Source organism: Scylla paramamosain, chromosome 3 (genome assembly GCF_035594125.1).
Source record: "Scylla paramamosain isolate STU-SP2022 chromosome 3, ASM3559412v1, whole genome shotgun sequence".
In the NCBI taxonomy this organism is placed as follows: domain Eukaryota; kingdom Metazoa; phylum Arthropoda; class Malacostraca; order Decapoda; family Portunidae; genus Scylla; species Scylla paramamosain.
The window spans coordinates 7,770,001-7,792,500 of NC_087153.1; the positions used below are offsets into that span (position 1 = coordinate 7,770,001).

The 22,500-nt window shown below is 42.0% G+C and overlaps 1 protein-coding gene across 1 annotated transcript in view; it reads left to right on the forward strand.

Moving 5' to 3' along the window:
- LOC135088839 (putative neural-cadherin 2) overlaps positions 1–22,500 on the forward strand; it is a 156,536-nt gene that overhangs the window by 106,783 nt on the left and 27,253 nt on the right. Inside the window, exons 5-9 of the mRNA XM_063983890.1 lie at positions 7,691–7,828; positions 12,641–12,818; positions 19,666–19,899; positions 20,105–20,268; positions 21,385–21,540. Coding sequence (XP_063839960.1) covers positions 7,691–7,828; positions 12,641–12,818; positions 19,666–19,899; positions 20,105–20,268; positions 21,385–21,540 — 870 coding nt within the window. The remainder of the gene's footprint in view (positions 1–7,690; positions 7,829–12,640; positions 12,819–19,665; positions 19,900–20,104; positions 20,269–21,384; positions 21,541–22,500) is intronic.

The window sequence follows — 22,500 nt, forward strand, 5'->3', positions numbered from 1 at the left end:
AAAATTTTAAAAGGCAATATTGTCACAAAGATCCTTTCCCAGATAGGAATTCATGAGTATCAAACAAAATCTGCAGTTAGATTGTGAGAAGTGTTCAGTTTCCCGATGCATGAAGCCATCCGTTTGAAGATCCATTTTTGACACAAGGTCGAGCGAGACCAATAATAATTTGAGTCGGGCAAATTAAATAAAAACGGTTGGCTCATACATATAACGATACGCTGCGACACAGAATAAGTGCCGGGCGAAAAAGGGCCATCCTGCAGCCAAGGAAACGAGCAATAACAGTCATCACCTCCAAGCTGCAATTACCTGTTCTCATGCATTCAAATAAACAAGCAAAATGGGAAGTCTCATTTTGCCCCACCATCTTCACTTCCAAGTTTGAAAATCTTTCTCATAAAAATTTCAAACATGATGAAACTACATCTTTGTGAGAGCTGGAAACGATGTTCATATTGTAAGAGAAGCGAGGAGGTGGAGCCTGTTGGTGGGTAAGAGATGGCCAGTGGTGTGGAGAGTGTCGGCAGGGGAGGGAAGAGTAATGGTGTAGAGGAAGAAAACCTACCTGGTGGGGAGGCGAAGGTTGGGCATTAGTGAGCAGAGGAAAATGTAGGTGATGGAAGAAGGGGCTGGAAGACTGGCTAATGGCGACTGAAGAAATTGCTTGGTGGAGGAAAAGGAAAAGCTTGACGGAAAGAAGCGGGTGAGAGTGGACTGTGGGGAGGGACGTAAAGTGGCTCTTGTGCAGGGAGGCACTGATAGGCCAGATGTCAAAAATACAGATGTAAGGGATACTAGTTGCAAGAGAGGGAGGTTCAAGAAAGGCTAGCTGAGGAAGGTGTTGGTGGAGGTTGGGAGGTTTGAGTAATAATGGGAAGCTAGCTATGAAGAAAAGTTGGGTGAAAAGGCTAAGAAGACGAGAGAAGGATAGCGGGAAGGCATGCTGGGTTGGGAAAAGGTAGGGAGGAGATTGTCCAGTGGGGCGCGATGAACTCTGCTGACGAAGGAGGGAGAAGGAGCGCCTGGTGTTCAGTGACATAAAACCTGACATGAGCCTCACTTCTAAAAGTTCTCGAATTCATTATTGCCAGATGCAACTAAATGGATAAGACTTTCTCACACCTCAACAATACCTATTTTGATAAAATAAAAAAAAATAAAACACCGGTGGTATAACTGTAGTGGAGGAAATATGTACAAGAGTATGTTTAATTAAATATATATGAAACCAGCATTTCTCGCAAAGGGATTCGGTAGTAATTTCCTTGGCTTTATGTGGTAGTCAGTAATACTTCCCCGACAATGGCAACGCAGTGCAGCCTGGCGGTGGTGCCAAGAAGCAAGGCTGAGGCTGAGCACCAAACAACACCACGGCAAGGAAAGTTGTCACCTGACACCCAAACATTTCCTTTTGTGAATCAATCAATCTCTCTCTCTCTCTCTCTCTCTCTCTCTCTCTCTCTCTCTCTCTCTCTCTCTCTCTCTCTCTCTCTCTCTCTCTCTCTCTCTCTTCCAAGAGAAAGCAAAACAAACAGAAAATGAAGGATATGAGTAAAAAATAACATGATAGACAGCGTATTAATAAAGGTGCAGTGGCCCTAGCCTCAACTATCCCAATGTTGTGAAAAAAAAAAAAATCGGCGCAGGCGAGAGAATCGTCCCAGGGACGATTTTGTCACAGGCAGTCGTTAAAAAATCGTCCCAGCGGTAAAATTGTCCCAAACCCAATTGTTGATATATTGTAGAGGCTATAAAAGGATATATATATATATATATATATATATATATATATATATATATATATATATATATATATATATATATATATATATATATATATATATATATATATCAAACAAAAATGATAGACATTCTAGTCCAACCTAACTAAACTAACCTAATATAACCTAACCTAAACTAACCTAACCTAAACTGAGCTAAACTAACCTAAACTAATTTAACCTAACCTAAACTAACATAAATTAACCCAAACTAACCTAAACTACACTAAATTAAACTGAACTAAACTAAGCTAACAGACCTTCCACTGGGACAATCTTATGTTGAGGGGTGTGTTTTCCGCCTCTCCAACGGGGAATATCCACTACTGAGCATCCGCGCTGGGACGATTTTTGCTGCGCCGATTTTTTTCGCGACACCGACATTCCTCCCACTCTGCTTCAATCCTTGAACCTTTCAAAGAATTCTTCTTTGGCTCACACATCGTTTATCCACTTTTTTTTTTACATCACTATGACAGTTTAATAATTATTAAACAGTCTTAGTGATAAATTACTAGAGACGTCGTAGGGGGCGGACGGATGCTCATCTAATGAAACTACTTAATTTCTTCAATTACTTCTTAAACCGATAATGTATAAGTCTTTAAAAACTTCCGTCATAAATGTTACTTGAGATTTCCTCCCTCTTTGCTGATGGAGCCGCAGGGACCAAAGAGTGCCCCAGGCATTAGTAATGGCGACACGGGGTAACAAGCATGACTGCCCTTGCCTCATTTCCGAGTCATATCAACTCGATCATTTTCACGTTTTCACCAACATAAAGGCCTTTTCAGTATTATTTATTTCTAGTTCGCATTACACAGGAGGGATTGATTTACAAGGTAATGTTTAGCAACGTGAATTTAGTGTTTTTCACAGCAGTATGAAATCTATCACCAAGAGTGTGGCATGATTGAGATATTCATGCCTCTGCTGACAGACAAAGATTCAGGTCTCTAGTGTGCCAGCAGACTTTAGGGCGAGTTAACGTCTACATTGCGAGGTTAGTAACCTGTTAGTGTGTGTGTGTGTGTGAGAGAGAAACAATTATATTTACGATATAGAAAAAAACGATGAAAGTGGAACAGGGGAGCATTTTCGGAAAATAATATATATATATATATATATATATATATATATATATATATATATATATATATATATATATATATATATATATATATATATATTAGGAAAAACTGTAATTAAAAATGTGTGTGTGTGTGTGTGTGTGTGTGTGTGTGTGTGTGTGTGTGTGTGTGTGTGTGTGTGTGTGTGTGTGTGTGTGTGCGCGCGCGCAAGCGCGCGCATGTTCATGTAACACATTTTTTTTATTCAATCACTCACATTTTTAATCACCCCAACCACTTTTATTTAGTTGAACGTTTGAGGAAGAAGAGTGACGAGTTCATATTCAGCAAATGGTATTACATTTTATATTATTCCAGAGAAAGGTTCATTTTACTTTTAAGTCTTCGCTAACCAGGATATAATGTGCTGCTTCAAGGCGAAGCTGTATCTGTCGAATCTAAATTGCACTCCACCGCCTCAGGAATGCATGAGTGACGATAATGAAGTGACATCTGTGCATCGGCTGAGTCTGTAATGAAGTTCAAGGCTCCTAATATCATTTTAATTGAATTCGCTGGTGACGGTGGTACGAAATTAATCGCTTTGACTCAAGCAGCTGATCACTTTTATTATCAATCGATTACCATAATGATTCGAAAGATATTTTCATTAAAGTAAGCTAATTATAAGCTTTCAAGAAAGAGACATCAGAAATGTACTGAGCTATAATGCAGCAACATGAAGTTCATATAGCATCGGTTAGGGTTATCTTAGCGACAAACAGCCGAGAGCCAAGATCAAACTCGGAACATTTACGCCCCGAGCAAACCAGTGTACTAAAAAACCATCAGGCAACCTTCTCTCTCTCTCTCTCTCTCTCTCTCTCTCTCTCTCTCTCTCTCTCTCTCTCTCTCTCTCTCTCTCTCTCTCTCTCTCTCTCTCATTTTCTTTTCAAGAACGGGAATCATAAGAACATCATAAGAACATAAGAATATAAGAAATAAGGGAAGCTGCAAGAAGCCACCAGGCTTACACATGGCAGTCCCTGTATGAAATATACCTACCTATTTCCACTATCATCCCCATCTATAAATCCGTCTAATCTTCTCTAAAAGCTCCCTAATGTTTTAGCACTAACAACTTGACTAGTGAGTCCGTTCCACTCATCTACCACTCTATTTGAGAACCAATTTCTTCCTATCTCTTTCTTAAACCTAATTTTTTAAGCTTGAACCAGTTATTTCTTGTTCTCTCCTGGTTGCTGATTCTAAGAATTTTGCTTACGCCCCCCTTGTTATAACCCTTATACCACTTAAAGACTTGTATCAGGTCCCCTCTTAACCTACGTCTCTCTAAAGAATGTAAATTTAACAGTTTCAATCTCGTCTTGTAAGGAATACTCTTCATCCCCTTATTCTTTTAGTCATTCTCCTTTGTACTGATTCTAATAGATCTATATCCTTCCTGTAATATGGGGACCAGAACTGCACAGCGTAGTCTAGATGAGGTCTGACCAGCGCCAAATATAACTTTAATATTACTTAGGGCCTTCTACTTTTAACTCTCCTAAAAATTAATCCTAATACCATATTTTCTCTGTTTCTGGCCTCTATGCATTACTTTCCTAGACGGAGTTCAGAGCTAACTATAACTCCTAAATCTTTTTCGTACCTTGAACCTACCAGAGTTTCGTTGTTTATTGTGTACCTACTGTGGGTTTTCTTTACCTACGCTAAGTACTTTGCATTTGTTGATACTAAACTGCTTTTGCTATCTATCCTTCCATTCGTTCATCCTATCTAATTTTGCCTGCAAGGCGATGGCATCCGATTCTGACCTAATTAATCTACCTATCTTTGTGTCATCCGCAAATTTACTAACATCACTACTAATTCCACTATCCAAGTCACTGATATATATATTAAAAACAACAATGGTCCTAATACTGATCCCTGTGGCACCCCACTAATTACATGGCCCCACTCGGATTTAGAACCATTTATTACAACTCACTCTCGCCTGTCGCTTGGCCATGACCTTATCCAGCCTAACTTCCTCTTCGTGAAGCCATGCTGTAACTGATTTATCAAGTTATGTTTGTCTAAATGCTCCCTAATGTTCTTCGCTATTATTGACTCCAATATTTTACCTACAACTGAAGTTAAGCTGACAGGTCTATAATTAGAAGCTAAAGTTTTATCTCGTTTCTTAAAGATGGGTACTACATTAGCCTGCCTCCACATTACTGGTACCTCACCTGACTCAAGTGATTTTCTAAAGACAGAAACTAACGGCTCTCTAAGAATCTCTTTGCATTACTTAAGTACTCTGGGATATACTTCATCTGCTCCAGGTGTCGAACTTTTTTTTATCCTATCTATCTCCTGTTCCACTATCTCCTTAGTTATTATGGTAATGTCTGTCAGCTTCGCATTCTCATCTGTTCTAAACATCTGTTCACTATTCGGCATATCCTGCATGTTTTCCTGAGTGAAGACAGTTAGAAAATACTCATTCGGAATTTTACTAATCTCCTCCCCAGAATTAACCAGCTCCCCACCAGCTGTCTTTAATGGACCTATAGTTTCCTTATTCCTCATCCTATATACCTGATAAAATCCCTTGGGGTCCGTCTTCGCCTGGCTGGCTACCTTTAATTCATACTTGTTTTAAGCTTTCCTCGTTAACCTCCACACTGTTCTAACTAATTCATTATATTGTGGCCTTAAAACCTCTTCCCCTGCCTTTAATCTCTTATATATACTTCTCTTCCGCCCTGTGTAGTGTTTTAACCCAACAGTCATCCATTTATGGTCATTTTTCTGTGATCTTATTGGTCTATACGGGATGTCTGTTAATTGTCCTGTATGCAATTTATCTACGAAATATTTATACAACTCATCTACATTTACTTCACCTAATCCTCTCTTCTCGGCCCCTTCCATCCTCTCCACTCCCTCATCTACTCGCCTCGACCACACTTCTCCCATCACAGCATGACATTACCCTCCAACATACTCAAACATATCTCCCCCTCTCTCCCTCCTCCGATCCTTCCGGACATTTCTTCCCTCCTCTCGTCCTACACCCTCACACCTCACCTCTCTCATCCTGCCTTACCTCTCTTAGCTCCGTCCCGGACCTGACCTCAACCAGCATCCGTTGCCAGTCAACTCCTTGGATGTACCTTTTTAATCCCTCAAAATCTGCTCCCCTAAAAGTCAGGTATTTTACTAGTGTTTTTATTTCTAAAAGTTTCCTCCCATTTTAATTTGTACCTAATTTGCCAATGGTCACTGTTACCTAGCTGTCCTCCATCTTCTACCTGCGTGACTGCTTCCTCCCTATTAGTAAGAATTAAATCTATAATATTATTCTCCCTTGTGGGTTCTACGATTACCTGTTTTTAAAAATTATCCTGAATTACCTTAAGAAATTCCCCTGCTTCCCTGTTACCCACCATCAGGTTTCAATCGATATTCCTAAAATTAAACTCTCCTACCACACATACCTGAACTGTACCTGCCTGCTCTATTTATTTCCTGCTACAGTGAGATGTTAATTTCCTTTGTACTGTTCGGTAGCCTGTACACAATTCACAGTACTAATGACTGTGATCATTCCTTAATATCTACCCATATCGACTCTGTTTTGCTATCTGTTTTAATTCTACTATTAATACAAAACTGTAATGTGTCCCTAACATATAACGCGAAGCCTCCTCCCCTTGTTTTCCCTGTCTTTATAGAATAATGTATACCCATCTATCTTAACCCATGGATTGAATACCTTTCCTGACATATCTAACCAAGTTTCTGTTAAAAAATCAATGATATCAAGGTTCTCCGCACGTCATTCCTCTAAGCAAGTCTATTTTATTAAAAATACTTCTACAATTTGTGTAGTAAACACTTAAGCTAATTTTCACCTTCTCTGAACTAGTTACCTTTCCAGATTTAACTAATTTGTCCTTCATTTCGGCCTCACAACCCCTTCCTCTCTCTCGTCTAACGAAAAAAAAGCTGAAGTGCAGTTACCTTTCGCTCGAGTGTTCCGGCCAAAACCCGAACACCCTGGCGTGATCAATAGGCATTACTATTATTATTTTTTTTTTTTTCATTAAAAGAAAGTTGAGTTAAATATCTTCATGCTGTTCCATTATGATCTCGGATCAGGAATTAACGTCGATACATTCAAGGCTGAGTTAAAAACACAAGTCAACTTATTTTTCATGCTGCTTTGTTATGGAATAAGAAAATATCAAATGCCTGGTCCACCCATTCGACCTGCACCGTACTGAGGAAAATGTGTTTCATTACCTAAAACGATATTCTTGTTCCATACGAGTTACTCCGAGTCTAGTTCACGAAATACCACAAAGTTATTCAAGCCACTATCTACTTGCGTCATTTATTTCAGTCTTAGTGATATTGCCCCGCACCTCCCGTCAGACCACGCTGAGCCCCTGATGGTGAGCCCTTGCTTTATTCATACGAGTACATTGCCTGTAACTTTGTTAATATCTCGCACCGACTGTGCTATATACATGCGAGCCGCGCCATCATTCACCAGATTTAAATTTGAATTTGGAGCTTAGAGGCAGATAAATGGCGTCGCAATATTTCTATTCCGACAGAGAGAGAGAGAGAGAGAGAGAGAGAGAGAGAGAGAGAGAGAGAATCGTTTTTCCATCATTCAGCAACATTCGCAAGACTCGTGTGACACAAATGATGGTGATTTACTATTTATGATAAATAAGTGCCGCTGAGTGAGTCGTGATTAGCCGTAAATATAATCTAATAACTTTTCTCCCTTTCTTCCTTGTGGTGGTGCAGGTGAAGGCCACGGATGGGGACGAGGGCGAGCACGGCCGCCTAAGATACTCTGTCACCGGGGACGGGATCATCCCTAACACCACCATAGGAAGCTCCTTCGCCGTACATCCTACCTCGGGCGCCGTTCTGCTCCTTAGGGTGAGTCACATGTGCAATTCTCTTTTATCACGTGCGGAGTAATGTTGTGTTTGTTGTGTGTGTATAGTGGTTGCTGTTAGGGCGCTACTATCATTCCTTCTCTTCATTACTTTTTATTTTTATTTTTCACCCTCTTTACTGTGTGTGTGTGTGTGTGTGTGTGTGTGTGTGTGTGTGTGTGTGTGTGTGTGTGTGTGTGTGTGTGCGCGCGCGCGTGCGCGCAGTAAAAACGTTCCAGTTGCAATATTGCCATTTTCATGTTCATAACTTTTATTTTGTTAGTTACGATGTACGCGCGAACACTCACACGCCCCATTGGATGAAAAACAGCGTGGCGAGAGCAACACGCTGCCACTGCCACTACTCACGCCTCCACTCACCACCCGCCGCTGGGAAATAAATAACCAGTGTACTTTCAAACACCCAAGGATCCACTTCCTACACTGCAATGCAGGTGCAGTGAAAAATTATAACGAGGATGGGGAGATCATGAGGCAATAAGTTAATAGAAATCTGACACAAAATTATCGACGCGAGAAAGAATATGAAATGTTAAATGTAATCCAGATTGCCTCCAATGAGAGAAAGGCTTAGTGCGTGGGATTAGTTATCAGGAGGAGAAATCTTACAAAAAAAAAAAAAAAAAACTAATTATGCTAAGAGATCTGGAACCTTTTAGTCTGACAGTCACTGGAATGAGAAGCACCGTCAGCACACACACAAAAATTTATGGGAAGAGTGGTTCACAAATTCCTTAGCTTAAAATCCTCCTCCTCCTCCTCCTCCATCACTCTTCTCGTGTTTTTCCTCTTCCTCTTTCTCTTCGCCATCCTCCTCCTCCTCCTCCACTTCATCCTGAGCATCAACCTCATCACCTCATCACCACCACCATCATCCCTTCACGTAACCTTTACAACCCGGACAAGCACACCTGGAATCAAGGGTCTAGGTCTGGTGTGAAGAGCTTGACACTACACCGCCTGACAACCTGCTGCCTGCGCTGCCTAAGTGTGACGGGAAGCAGAGGTGACCCTGATTATGATGACATTTTTCCAGTCATTGTTTCATATATTCTCCATGGTTCGAACTTCCTCCTCCTCCTCCTATACTTGTTTAAGAGTGTAGCAGGATTGGGAACGGTTTCCCTTTCTTCCCCCAAAGTGCGTCAGGTTTGTAGAGCATCACTAACACCTGAACGAAGCGCTCACCGAGACAACGAACAAGAAATACGAGTACATCCTTCGGGAACATCCACGTGACGCGCGCCTGTTCCCTAGATTTACGTAGTATTCTCCTCCTCCTCCTCCTCCTCCTCCTGATCGTAGCATCAAAATGAATTAATATTTTTCGCTGCCTTTTCTATTGCATTTCGTTCGCATTTTTTTTTCTTTCGTTTTAATTTCCGCCGCAGATCACTCGTTTCTGAGTCAATGAATCCTGCCTCAATCACCGACCGCACTTTCCCCCGTACATTTATGGGGATCCGAGTAAAGTCAATTACCATGACAGGGAAACACGCAATAGTAGGCCATCTCCGTTGTGAAATTACATAGCGATGGAATTAATCACACTAAAAAATAGACGAAATAAAAAATATCAGAAAACACGAATAATATACAACAGCAGAATTTCCCAAAAATGTTCCTCGTACAAAGAAAAATCTTTGCCAGCTTGCACTTCCCTTCGAAATAAATCTCTACACACCTAACATCACTCCTCACTATACCTTAGCCATAACCTACGAGTACTTATTATAATTTGAGTAACTACCCTAACTCTGTCAGGGCGGATAAATACTCAGTCCAAGCTGTGACCAGAGACGCCACTGAGGACACGAAATGCCTTCTAAAAACATAAATAAATAAAAAATAAGTAAAATAAGTGGACATGATTGACTGACATAAACAAAGGAACTAAGTGGCTGTATCATATCAGCTCGCACACAAGGTAACTAACATATGAATTAACGCAGTCTTCCGCGAACCACCACAGTTAACAATACCAGCACGGCCCCGCTCACAAGTTTCTCGGAATTGCCGAGTCGATTATAAACATCATCGGAGATAATTTTGACTTGTGAACGGTACAAATGTTCTCAAAATATCTAGAGTGATGTGAAACACACGGTAATGGAAACTCTGCGTACACTGAACTCCTCATTAGATACCAGTTCCCTTTCCTTTATTCCAGCCACACATCTACAACACATCGCGAACACAACGTATTAAGGAGGTGACAGTGGCAAACGCACATCCGCTCTCACTGTCAGCTTCATTTTCTACATCTTAATAATGATGGTCTTCACAGTTCGTGTTGGGCGTTTTACAGACTGTGGTTGAACTAATAAAGCTTGTGCTGGTGGCAGCACTGTCAGCAATATGTGGGAAGCGGGAAACAGCACTCAGGTCTCTCACGTTTACTGTCCAAGAGTACAGAGGACACGGGCAGCAGACGGGAGAGAAAATGCACGGAACACATGAGAGCGGCAAGCTGACTACGTCAAGACTGACCACAATATAGCAGGGGATGCGGCCACACAACAAAAGCGCGCCAAACAAGAGGCGGAAGAGAACCGTATAATGAATTAATAAATAAGTAAATAAATAATGAATAGTAACAGTAACTGAATTGTGAGTGAAACCTTTTTCTGGAAATCTGGATGCAAAAAGATAAAATATATATGGCCGGGAAAGTAGTCTAGAAAACAAACTCTGTATGTCTGAGATGGGCGGAATAGTGAAACATACCATTTGAAAAAGACGTATTAAATCCCGTAAATTCAAGTGGAAAACATTAAAATTATTTTTGGTTTTGCTAAACTTGCTGATGAAATGGCCTGGCACCACTGTTCTCAATCATTCATCAGCTCACGGACGAACACTGCAATTCTCCTTGTTCTCTGCAAAATCAGAAGAGTATGTCAATAAATGCTGAGGCGAGGCCGTGACGCAGAGCCCGATGGATTGTACAAGTTCAGTACGGAAGTCAGACTCGCCGTTGAACAGTTTAGCAAATATCATAGACAAAATCAGGTCATAATAGACATCCGTCATTCGCTACAATCAAAAAGAACAAATGCAATTAATTACCTACGCACCCACAGTCCCTGCCACACTTGAATAATTCGACACTCCTGGCGCCACAAGCTGCCGCTGTTAACCTCCTCAGTACGATGGCATCAGTTCAGTTCTTTTCTACTTATCACTAAGTTTACGCTATTTTTTTTGTACCGACAGAATTTTTTAAAATTTTATTTGTTCATCTACTACAATGTAATCTATCTATACGTTCTATTCTAATTAATACTTGGCGACTGCGAAAAGTTCAGAAATTGTTAAAAACAGTAAATGAATCGACACCTCTCCACCAGTCACACGCCCCAGACTTTACATCTCTACTGCATCACCTTCTCTAGCCATTATGTTTCCCTCACCATAACGAAACTAATGTGCGTGTTTCGCCTCCACGACCATCCTCCTAGCAGGGGTCTCCTCTTTTCGCTCCCAACCTAACCCAATTACCTCCTAACCCAGTCTAACAAGTAAAAAGGTTTCACGCTTTCACTTTTTTAGCTAGCAAGAGTGGCCGCCTCCCCTCCTCCCTGTAGCCAAATTTCATTACCCTCGCCTCATTAAACCATGACGTAACTAATGCACGTGGCCTACTTTCTTTCATAAACAGGGATATTAGTTTAATATTCCAGTAACCATTTTATTAACATACAACGAGAGGCCTCGCAATACTCACCCCATAGCCTCGGGTCAGCGTGAGTAGCATTCCCTGGCACACGTGTTGCTCTATGTCCAGAAGAAAGGTTGCAGCATGTCAGCCAAGAGTCGGAATGATGGCTCTAGCTTTGGATGCAATGCAATTATATATTCTCTTTCTTCTTTGTGGGTGACAGTTCGGCTTATGTTACATCAAGGGGCAAATAACCTGTGCGATGTCCTACGTCTGTCTTGTGGGTGAAATGCAACCACAAGAGTATTACGGAGTGACAAGCTAAACATACGTGTAAGGGAATAAAGAATTAATGAAGAGCGCGCGCGCACACACACACACACACACACACACACACACACACACACACAGTCTTTAATAGTCTTTAATACACACATAACCATAACAAACAAATAGCAAACAAGTAAATTTCAAAGTGTAAGACAAATTAAACATCGTACAACCAAATTTTGTGTGTTGTATTCTACACGTTTATTCTTCCTTCAATTTTCTTTTCTTTTATCTATTATTTTTTTTCATTCAAGACATGTGCTGCAGTGAAAAAAAAAATAGACGCACCAGGTTGTATGAGAAGAGTGAACGAGACGAGCTCCATGGGGTTCACTCATTACCTCACTAACACTTTTCCTTTGGATAGGAGTCTTTACAAAGCCGCAATATTGTTCGTCGTGGCCAGGCACATGGATAAAGATACAGAATTGTATGGGCAGGAACCTCCACTCCGCGCTGCCAATCCCATTGCAACCTGAGGTGCAGCCCACATTGGGAAGTTTATAGATGTGTGACATGGATGGAAACATTGTAGTAACAGCAGCAGCAGTAGTATTAGTGGTGGTGGTAGTAGTAGTTGTTGTTGTTGTTGTTGTTGTTGTTGTTGTTGTTGTTGTTGTCGTCGTCGTCACTGTTGCTGTTGTTGCTGTTGCAGTTGTTGTCGTCGTTAGCAGCAGCACCAGCACTAGCAGCACCACCAGCAGCAGTACCAGCAGAAGGAACAGCAGCAGCAGCAGCAGTAGTACTGTAGAGCATTCACATTCCAGCCACACAATTACCCCCAGCTTTGCCTCCCAACAGCCGCTGGACCGGGACCCGCCCAGAGGCCAGGCACAATGGAAGATTCGCGTGGCAGCGGAGGACGGGGAGTGGAGCGCCTTCACGGACGTCCTGGTCAACCTGAAGGACATCAACGACAACGCGCCCTTCTTCCCATCTCCCACGCTGCGCGCCGCCATCTCCGAGAACACCCCTAAAGGTGACTGACTACCTCTCTTCTCTTGTGTCCTCGGTTCTTCAGCGTCGTCACTCTTTCCTTCCTTCCTTCCTTCCTTCCTTCCTTCCTTCCTTCCTCGTCCTCCTCCTCCTTCTCTTCCTCCTCCTCCTTCTCTTCCTCCTCCTCCTCCTCTTCCTCCTCCTCCTCCTCCTCCTCTACCTCTTCTTCTTCCTCCTCTTCCTTCTCCTCCTCCTCCTCGCCACAACCATAACAATAACAGTAGCAATAAACATCGGGACTTTCACCGTACCCATCGTCACTGTGGCGGAATTATAACTAGGAAATATAAAATAAAGTCTTTCTGGATGGAAGAGGTAGAGATCACACACACACACACACACACACACACACACACACACACACACACACACACACACACACACACACACACACTCCTCCGAGCTCTGGCTGGAAAAACTGCTTCATTATTTCTGTGCGAGGAAAATGACATTAATTTATGGTCTCCTCTTTGTCTTCTCTGTTTTGTTATCTTGCCCCATTCCATCATTATGTATTGCTCATCCACAATGGATGCCAGAGAAGTGCATTTAACCTTTCATTTTCATTAGAAATTTTAATTCCGCTGCCTCACAGATTCCAGGTTTTATTCACTTTTTCCCCTTGAATAACCTGCGCGTGTCCTGCAACTCTATACACAATGAGCCACCACGCAAAGCCATTCTTTGTCCTCTCATGTAGCTTGAGTCGTTCTTTTTCTCTTTTTAAATCCGGAAGATTACGTAATATAAAATTTTAATGGAAACTCGCTTGATTAATAATAATTTTCCCTCTTTCCGTAAGACTCACATCAAAATCTACACAACAGTGTATTTCCCTCTAGTGATTGTTAAGAAGTATTTTATTTCAAAGCGTTACAGACAATGGAGGCGAAATTTTAATGTTAAGCAAAAATACACAAGTCCATTTAATGACTGCTGTTCCAAATTAAAGCTTTGTTTTTTTTTTTTTTTCATTTTCTTGTCATTATATATTACCAAATGATAAGACAGACAGACATTTGCATACATACATAGCCACATTCTCAGTACATAGCAAAATAAGTTATTATACAGTGACTCCAGTTCTTGGTTTATTACACAGTACCCAGTCCCTGAGTTATTACACAATACCCAGTCCTTACTTTACATTACTGTAAAACACAGGATGAATATTGAAACACTGGCTTTATAAAGTGCTTAGCTCAACAAAGAAAAAGAATCTGACATACGCAACCAACCCCTTTACCATTTTGTAGAGGAAGAGTACAACTGTTTGCCCGTGCACTCATCCCGCTGGACACACTTGATGGTTCAACAGTGGAAACATGCAGCAAAATCATCGAGAATCACTGAAGCCACAAGAAGTCGTCTTGACAACAGCCGGTGAAGAAAAATTAAATTTTTATAAACGATTTCATCGATTACTGGCACCCTCCTCAGTGGAGGGAGATAATATTATGATAGTTGGCTATGCGATAGGTATTTCCATACCTCTCACTCCTCGGTCATGACTTTCACCTGATCGACCAAAGCAAGTGAGGTGGAGGTCATCTAAGCTCAGTGGATGGGTACATAAACCGCGTTAGCATATCTAAAAACAGTAGTTTTCATTTTTAGAGGAGAGTGGCAGCAGTCGATGAAACTGTCTGGAATATGCTCTTCTTTACAAGCACGAGTTTTTTCTCAAGAATGGTTCTCAACTAACTTATCAGTAGGAGTTACAATCCAGTAATGGAAAACACGTCGATCAAAACTTAAGCTTTTCCCCGAAGCACAGGACGTTTTTTTTTTTGTTGTTGTTGTTGTTTTAATCATAGCAATAAGAAAATTAGTCTACTTTCTTATATAAACATATATATCCAGCTGCAATTGTTCTCTCCTGCGTGACTGCAACAGACCCATCCTTGCCACCATCACAGTCACGCCTCCTTCTCCCTGCTGCACATCAGGTGTCATCGTGATTCACATATACCTGAACTCAAGCAAATATTACTCTTAGTTAGTAGAAAAGCCTCGCATGAGAGCACGCAGAATAATGTAAGTAGTACGAACGATATCCTCCACCACCACCACCACCACCACCACCACCACCTACGCAGGCGATCGTTAGGTATACTGGTGACATGAGTGAACAAAGCTGCCGGGCTGCCCCACACCAATCAGGATGAGCACTTTGGACGAGTTACAAGCGAGGCCAGTGCTTTCAATTAGCATATGAAGAGTTCACTATTCACGAGGGTGCTCACTAGATAGAAGAGCGGGAAAGGAGGAAAAATTAAGAATAAAAAATTCACACATCGTTCCTTCCTCAAATTGGACACTTCAGACTTTACTCATTTATTTGTTTTTTTTTGTTTTTTTTTTCTAATAATTAAGTACAGAACAAGACAAGGAATTATTTTTGTAAGACCACCAGTTCCAGTTCTCCACTTCAAACATCCCTTTTATTCAGTAGTTGGTGAAATAAATATAATCTTAGTTCTTTTTAATGAGGGCTCAAGAGAGGAGAGATATGAAGCTGATATGGAGTTATTTGGGTACAAGAGAAAACACACACACACACACACACACACACACACACACACACACACACACACACACACATACACACCACTCACACACACAAATTCAGTAATATATAAGCATATATATACATATAAAACAAATGAATTAATAAAAGAACGCAAACAATATCATTTACTATTCAAGAGAGAGAGAGAGAGGGTCGTTGTCTTGTTAATCGAGGCATGGTGAGGGTAAGCTCTAGTCTAGTTAACTCCCTCTTCTCTATTGCCAGCAGATTGCGTGCACACAGGAACGCAGCGAAGGACGGGGATGGGAAAAAACGAAAGGAACCCTCCAATACCAAACGCTTTTCCTCTTCGTAAAAATAAAAATAAAAAAATAAAAACTTCCCCGAAAAGCCAATTAAATTTCCAAGAAAGCTCCTGAAGCCGTCATGAAGCTCATTACGTAAGCGAAAGAAAAGTTTTGAGAGCCATTACAGATTTTTGTCCCCTGCTGTTTGGCTCAAAATGGCTCACCTTAAAATAACTGAAGAGGGGATGTGTCAAGAGCAGCTCTCTCTCTCTCTCTCTCTCTCTCTCTCTCTCTCTCTCTCTCTCTCTCTCTCTCTCTCTCTCTCTCTCTGACTTGCTTTATCAAACACTTCACAAGTCCCATATTCATGATACTTTGAAGTAATCCGAATGAAATTTTGGAGCTTTCGGACGCAGTTCCTCAGGCGATGTGAACTCATTCTCCGAATGAATCCCAATCCTGCTGACATTTGTTTCACTTGCTGCCTACGCCAGGAAATGACACAATGTACACAGCTGTAATCGTAATGGACTGGTCAATTCATAGTGCTGCATCTTACATGATCACGAAACTGTCTTTGATATTGCATGGTATGGGATATGGTACACTGGTACACCATGTTGCCTTCATCAAATCACTGCTTGTTTGTGTCGTATGCTGAAAGAAAAAAAAAAATCCTTCTTGTATGATTCAACTTATCAAAATGTCTGACTTTCTTTACATGGCGTCACTTCACATTATCTGCTGCTTTTTTTTCTCTCTCTACCACCCATGCATATTTATAATAAAAGATGTGCGTGGAAAACTTTATTCCTTTGCACGCGGTGACGGCTTTATTTCCTCATAATGGCAGTTCACAAACAGTCTCCTATTACGAGACTGTCCTTTCGCTAATTGTCTCCAATAAAACTAAAAACCTCAGACGCAAAACAACATCAAATTCCTTCCAAATGAAGATTTATCGGAAAAAAATAAATAAAACTTTATTATTTTCTTGCGCAGCAATATTTTTCACGTCTGATCAAGCAAACCTTCCTACCCCGTCCGCCGGCGGCACCAGGCTGGCCTCACCGAACCAGAGCATCGAACATGCGTTTGAGGTTTGATAAACCCAATCGCCCTGTTCATCAAAAAAGAATTCCAGCCCAGGACTGCTAACACACGCACGCGCGCGCGCGCACGCACACACACACACACACACACACACACACACACACACACACACACACACACACACACACACACACACACACACACACACACCCTCTCTCTCTACTAACAGACACACACACAAACATGGGAGTACAAACTTCATTGTACCCCACCAAGGTTGTTGTCTTCCATAACTGACCAGCCAACCTGTTCAACAAACCTCCTGGCCTTTCGCTTCTATGCTCTCTTTCCACCCATTGTAGTTGGTGATTCTCATATTATTCTTCTGCTGGTTGGGAGGATGTAAGGCTGTACCACCTAACTTACCTAGAAATTGCTCCTGCTGCAGTGCCGGAGACTGAAGTCTACATTCACACCAAAGGTTGCTGCTTCCCGCAGGGCGCACACTCTTCACTTCCCTAAACATTCATCACCAGTAACCTAACCACCTACCCCACATATATGGCTGGGCTATTATTAAAACAAAAAACAACCTTGAATGAAACTCTCATATTTCAAGCTTACTAAGTACTCGTAAGCTTTGATTAAATCATATGTTCATTGCCTCCTTACTCTTTTCCATTCCCTTACACAAAATAGCTGAAGACTGCTTCCAAGCTGCCTTATTACGATTTTTAAATGTTTCATGTCACGCTAATATATTTTCTTAACTTGTCAACTGTGGCTGAAGTTTGGTATTCGTTAAGGTTGCTAAAGGTTTTGTCTGAAGACCGGCTAGTTAATGTTCACTTTGAACATACACTTCTTACTTTCACGGCCTGTGGTTCCTCTCTTTTTTCTTACTTTTGACGTGATTCGAGAGCGTCTCTTTGATTCCGTTTTTTTTTTGTTTTTTTTTACAGGAGAAAGAATAACTATGTTTTCTTCTTGTCTTTGTCCTGTTTGTGCGAGTGTATTTGCACCGCTACATATGGTACCCGTCTGAGCGTTTCGGGATTCGCTCAGTCAGCTTCCGAATCGTGAAAGAATGAGAAATTCAAAGATTCTATGCAGTCAGTAAGTCAGTCAGTCAGTCAATTATACAGGTCTGTCTGTCTGACTCTCTCTCTCTCTCTCTCTCTCTCTCTCTCTCTCTCTCTCTCTCTCTCTCTCTCTCTCTCTCTCTCTCTCACTTGAAGCTCTTAACAAAGATATGATTGTGTGTGTGTTTGGAAAAAAGTGAAAGAGCAATATGGTGATTTTTTCTACTTTACACTTCCCTTTTTTTTTTTTTCTTTCCAGAAAAAGAATTTACACTGTGCACTTTGTTCGCAACGAAGAGTTCTACATCACAGGAAATCATTGTGTGGTTTTGCTGCAAATATCTAATTAGTGGTGCCTTGCCGCGACAAAACTCAAAGTAAAAATGGGAGGATGTTAAATTAAGGAACGCACCACTCACGAATGCCCCGCCGCGACCTTAATTATGCGGGTCGCTCGGCGCTACACAAGATCTGGCCAACATTTTCGCATTATTACTAATTTAACTAACCTAACCTCATTTCAACATTCAAACGGTTCCTTCCTCTCGTCAGTCCAGTGTTAAATCAACTCAACCTCAACCTCAACCTTCAAGTGTTCCGCTCTAACCCAATTTTAAATAATTCATTTAATGTACATATAAAGTGAAAGAGTGCAATTACTAAGCTTAGCAGAAGGTTAACTATGGAACACTGCCGTGAAGTGTAAGAGACTGAAGACAGTCAGTGCACCGCTAAACACAGTGCTGGATTTAGTAATCTTGATTATAACCTTAACACTGAGCAACTAATGGTTGTCAGTATCACATCTATAAGCAATAAGCATTAAGCATTATCTGCCACCCACGCTCCGATCAAGGCAGTGGTGGATGGGGCCACTGATGTGTTCCTCACAAACACATCTTTCAAGAGAGGCTGGCAGATTGCCGATTCATTCTTTCTAAGAGGAACGTTGCCTCAGCGAAGAAAGCATTGAGTGCTTCAAAACATTCATGGTATTTACAACCTGCATGGAGGCGAGAAAGTTATCCCTATTCGATACCACGTGAAGGGCACCTCCTGAGGCTGACAGGCGAACAGCCCCGTGCAGAGATACAACTGGGGCCACACCACCACCACCACCACCACCATCAACACCTCCCTCCGTAGATTTGTAGAGGCACCCCTATATATTGTCACCTCCCCCCAGTCTCTCTCTCTCTCTCTCTCTCTCTCTCTCTCTCTCTCTCTCTCTCTCTCTCTCTCTCTCTCTCTCTCTCTCTCTCTCTCTCTCTCTCTCTCTCTCACACACACACACACACACACACACACACACACACACACACACACACACACACAGAGAGAGAGAGAGAGAGAGAGAGAGAGAGAGAGAGAGAGAGAGAGTCAATATACACACAGGACAAGCTCAGGAGTTCTCTCCTGAGCCGCGGACCCTACCCCGGTGATGTTAGCGGCCTCAAGTCCGTCGCGCTGCCAGCAATGTGAACTTGCTCCTGTTTTTACCTTTCTGGGATTCACAGCACGCAAGAAAGTGTAATATCGCGTGCCACTTCGTTCCTTAGGATACAACTGAATGTTTCCTGTTCTCGTGAGATACAAATAGTCCTCGTCTTCTTTGTTTATCTATCGATGTAACTATGGCAAAATGTTCTTCACATCACCACTAAGATCGGCGGCATAATGGCTTTGCTACCTTTACATAAGATGCAACACGAGCGAATTCTAAGCTATATTAAAGAAGGTGCCGCTTATGTCTAAGGAATATTATTATTTTTAGTCTTAAAAATAGAACCAACTCAACACTCCAGCAAACTCGTTCATCCCTTGCCACTCAACCTGTCCACATAAATAACATATGGGCATTTCCCTTGTTGGCAGGGTCGTCGGTGATCCAGGTTGAAGCCACAGACCATGACGACCCTCGGGAAGGTCAGAACGCACAGCTGACCTACTCACTGGAGAAGAACGTGATCGATGAGTCGAGCGGCAGCCCCATCCTCACCATCCACACACGCACGGGGCTCATCACCACGGCACTCTGCTGCCTCGACCGGGAGAAGACGCCCCAATACGAGATCCAGGTGGTTGCTACTGACGGAGGCGGACTCAAGGGTGAGTGCCTCGCACAGCGGACAGCAGGGTTTTCATTTACGTACAAGTGTTGTATCCCATACTCCACCACGTTTCTTAATTTTCATAATGAATAGTTCTTTCATTGTTTCTTCCATTCATCATTCACATCACATTATCTGTCACCTGCGTGAAGACTCGCCTCGCGCTGTACTCTCTTCCTCTAATCCAAGTCGTCTCCGGCCAGGCACAGGCACGGTGGTGGTGGACGTGGAGGATGTCAATGACGTGCCGCCAAGGTTCTCCCGCCCAGAGTGGACGCTGGACGTGTCTGAAAACCAGCACCCCGATGACGTGTTGGCGACCCTCACTGTGGTGGATCAGGACGTGACCAACAACTTCACCTTCAGGGTAAGTACTTTCCTCACTCCACACACTGCACCGCAAACAGCTAGCTACATTTCCATTTCGTTCTTTTCGCGCAGCACAAAGTATTACACGCATACCAGTGCCAGAAACATGTGTTTTTTTTTTTTTTCTAATTATCTTTTAGATAACAGGTACAGCACGGTAAAGTTACATTTATAAAGTTATTTCCTTAATAAGTTTGTTTGAAAAAAATGGCAGAACAAGAATATAACGAACAAAAAACAGATGAGCGGTGCGTCAGCCGCCGAGCTTCCGGGTGAGTCGGCTGTTCGAGGCTCCAACATTTATTATCATTATAAGCAGTGTGTGGCACAGAAAAGATGAACCGATAATATTTCAAAGAATCCGTAGTAAATTATGAAGATGAAGATTTTCCTCGTTGATGAATTATAGCTGTAAATTCAAGCTTTTGGTAATATTGTTTAATGTCTGTGTGACGTAATTAATTAGAACTGTCACCGACGCCATTCATATCTTGTTGTAGAATCACTTAATCTATGTCTCTCCTGCACAAGAATTCATTAACATTTGAAAAGCAGACATTATTCAAAACATTCTCTTTCTTCGATAAACAAATGAAAACTAAAAAAAAATAATAATAATCCATTCCGAGGCTGTTAGGAGTAAGTTGAAAATAAGCACCTTAAGCAAGGTTTGATCTTCAAGGCATCACCTCATATTTAAGTCTATCATCACAATCTAGTTCAAGAGAACAACGCATCAACCATAACCAAACATATCCCCTCCTCATATGAACGCAGTCCGTCCTGCAAATGCTGGAAATGTTAAGACCTTGCGAGTCGCGTCAGTTTCCTTAGCGCAGGGACGATGTAAACACGGTGACTACAGTCTGCCCTTTTATTTTCAATTATCACACCCAGATAATGTAAACCAGACTATCAAGACTTTCTGCGTATGAAAGTGGTAGGCGTACACATTATAGTGGATATTAGCTTGAAGGTAAAGGTACAATCATGTAATCCCTCATATCGCATTGATTCCCTACAGATATAAAGGCGCACCTTCCACCGCAGCAGCAATGGAAATATTCACCTCCCACGAGACAAGAAAACACTTGGATATACTGTTTTGTTCCAGGTGGTACCGGAAAGCGGTGATGGGTGGGACAAGTTCCGCGTGGAGAAGCGCCGTGTTGGGGCTCCCGGAGGAGACCTGCGCCTCGCCACACCCCTGGATTACGAAAACCCTGAACACAGAAAGGGATTCCGGTTTCGTGTGGAGGTGACAGATGCGGTAAGTACAAATGTACGTATGAAAGCAAATCTGTGGCTGAATGGTGAGGGGAAACTGTAGCTGTGCAGGCAATTGCTGGAGCTACACAGCACCACCAGCACAAACACCACCAGCACCACGAAGAGGGAACCGTACCCACCACAACCCATTCTGTTCTATTTATTAACGCCATAACAGTAGGTTACTCTGAGCGCGCACACGCACACACACACACACAAGCGAACATTACACTCGACATTACAAACAACTGATACAAAGACAGACTCTTAGCACTGATCTCTTCATGCACAAGGACACGCCTACAGTATTCAAACTACCGTAATGCAAGTAACATAATCGCCCATGTAACGCCTCTGCTAGCCGGCCATCCTGACCTACAACAATGAACCTCGATCACATCATATCATCTGCCCTGCGATTTACATACATATTTGTCGCGTTTAGATAGAATATCGTCTTTTTTTTTTTTTTAATGAATGTGTGTGTGTGTGTGTGTGTGTGTGTGTGTGTGTGTGTGTGTGTGTGTGTGCGTGCGTGCGTGCGTGCGTGCGTGCGTGCGTGCGTGCGTGCGTGCGTGCGTGCGTGCGTGCGTGCGTGCGTGTGTGTGTGTGCGCGTGCTTGCTTGCTTGTGTGTGTGTGTGTGTGTGTGTGTGTGTGTGTGTGTGTGTGTGTGTGTGTGTGTGTGTGTGTGTGTGTGTGTAGGAAGCCGAGTAAATGAAAAGAGTCGATTTTGGATATTTTCACAGAAGGTTTTTATGTATATCTGTTCTATACAAATAAATAGGTAATAATAAATTAATCATTAAATAAATAAATATAGTAAAAAATAAGTGGAAAACGTAAAATAACACAAGTGAAATTAATTAGATAAATTACTAAACAAAATAGAAACTAACGTTTTACAAATTGCAATAAACACATCACAATGCAGGATGCCAGAGCCGGTAATGCTCCCTCCGT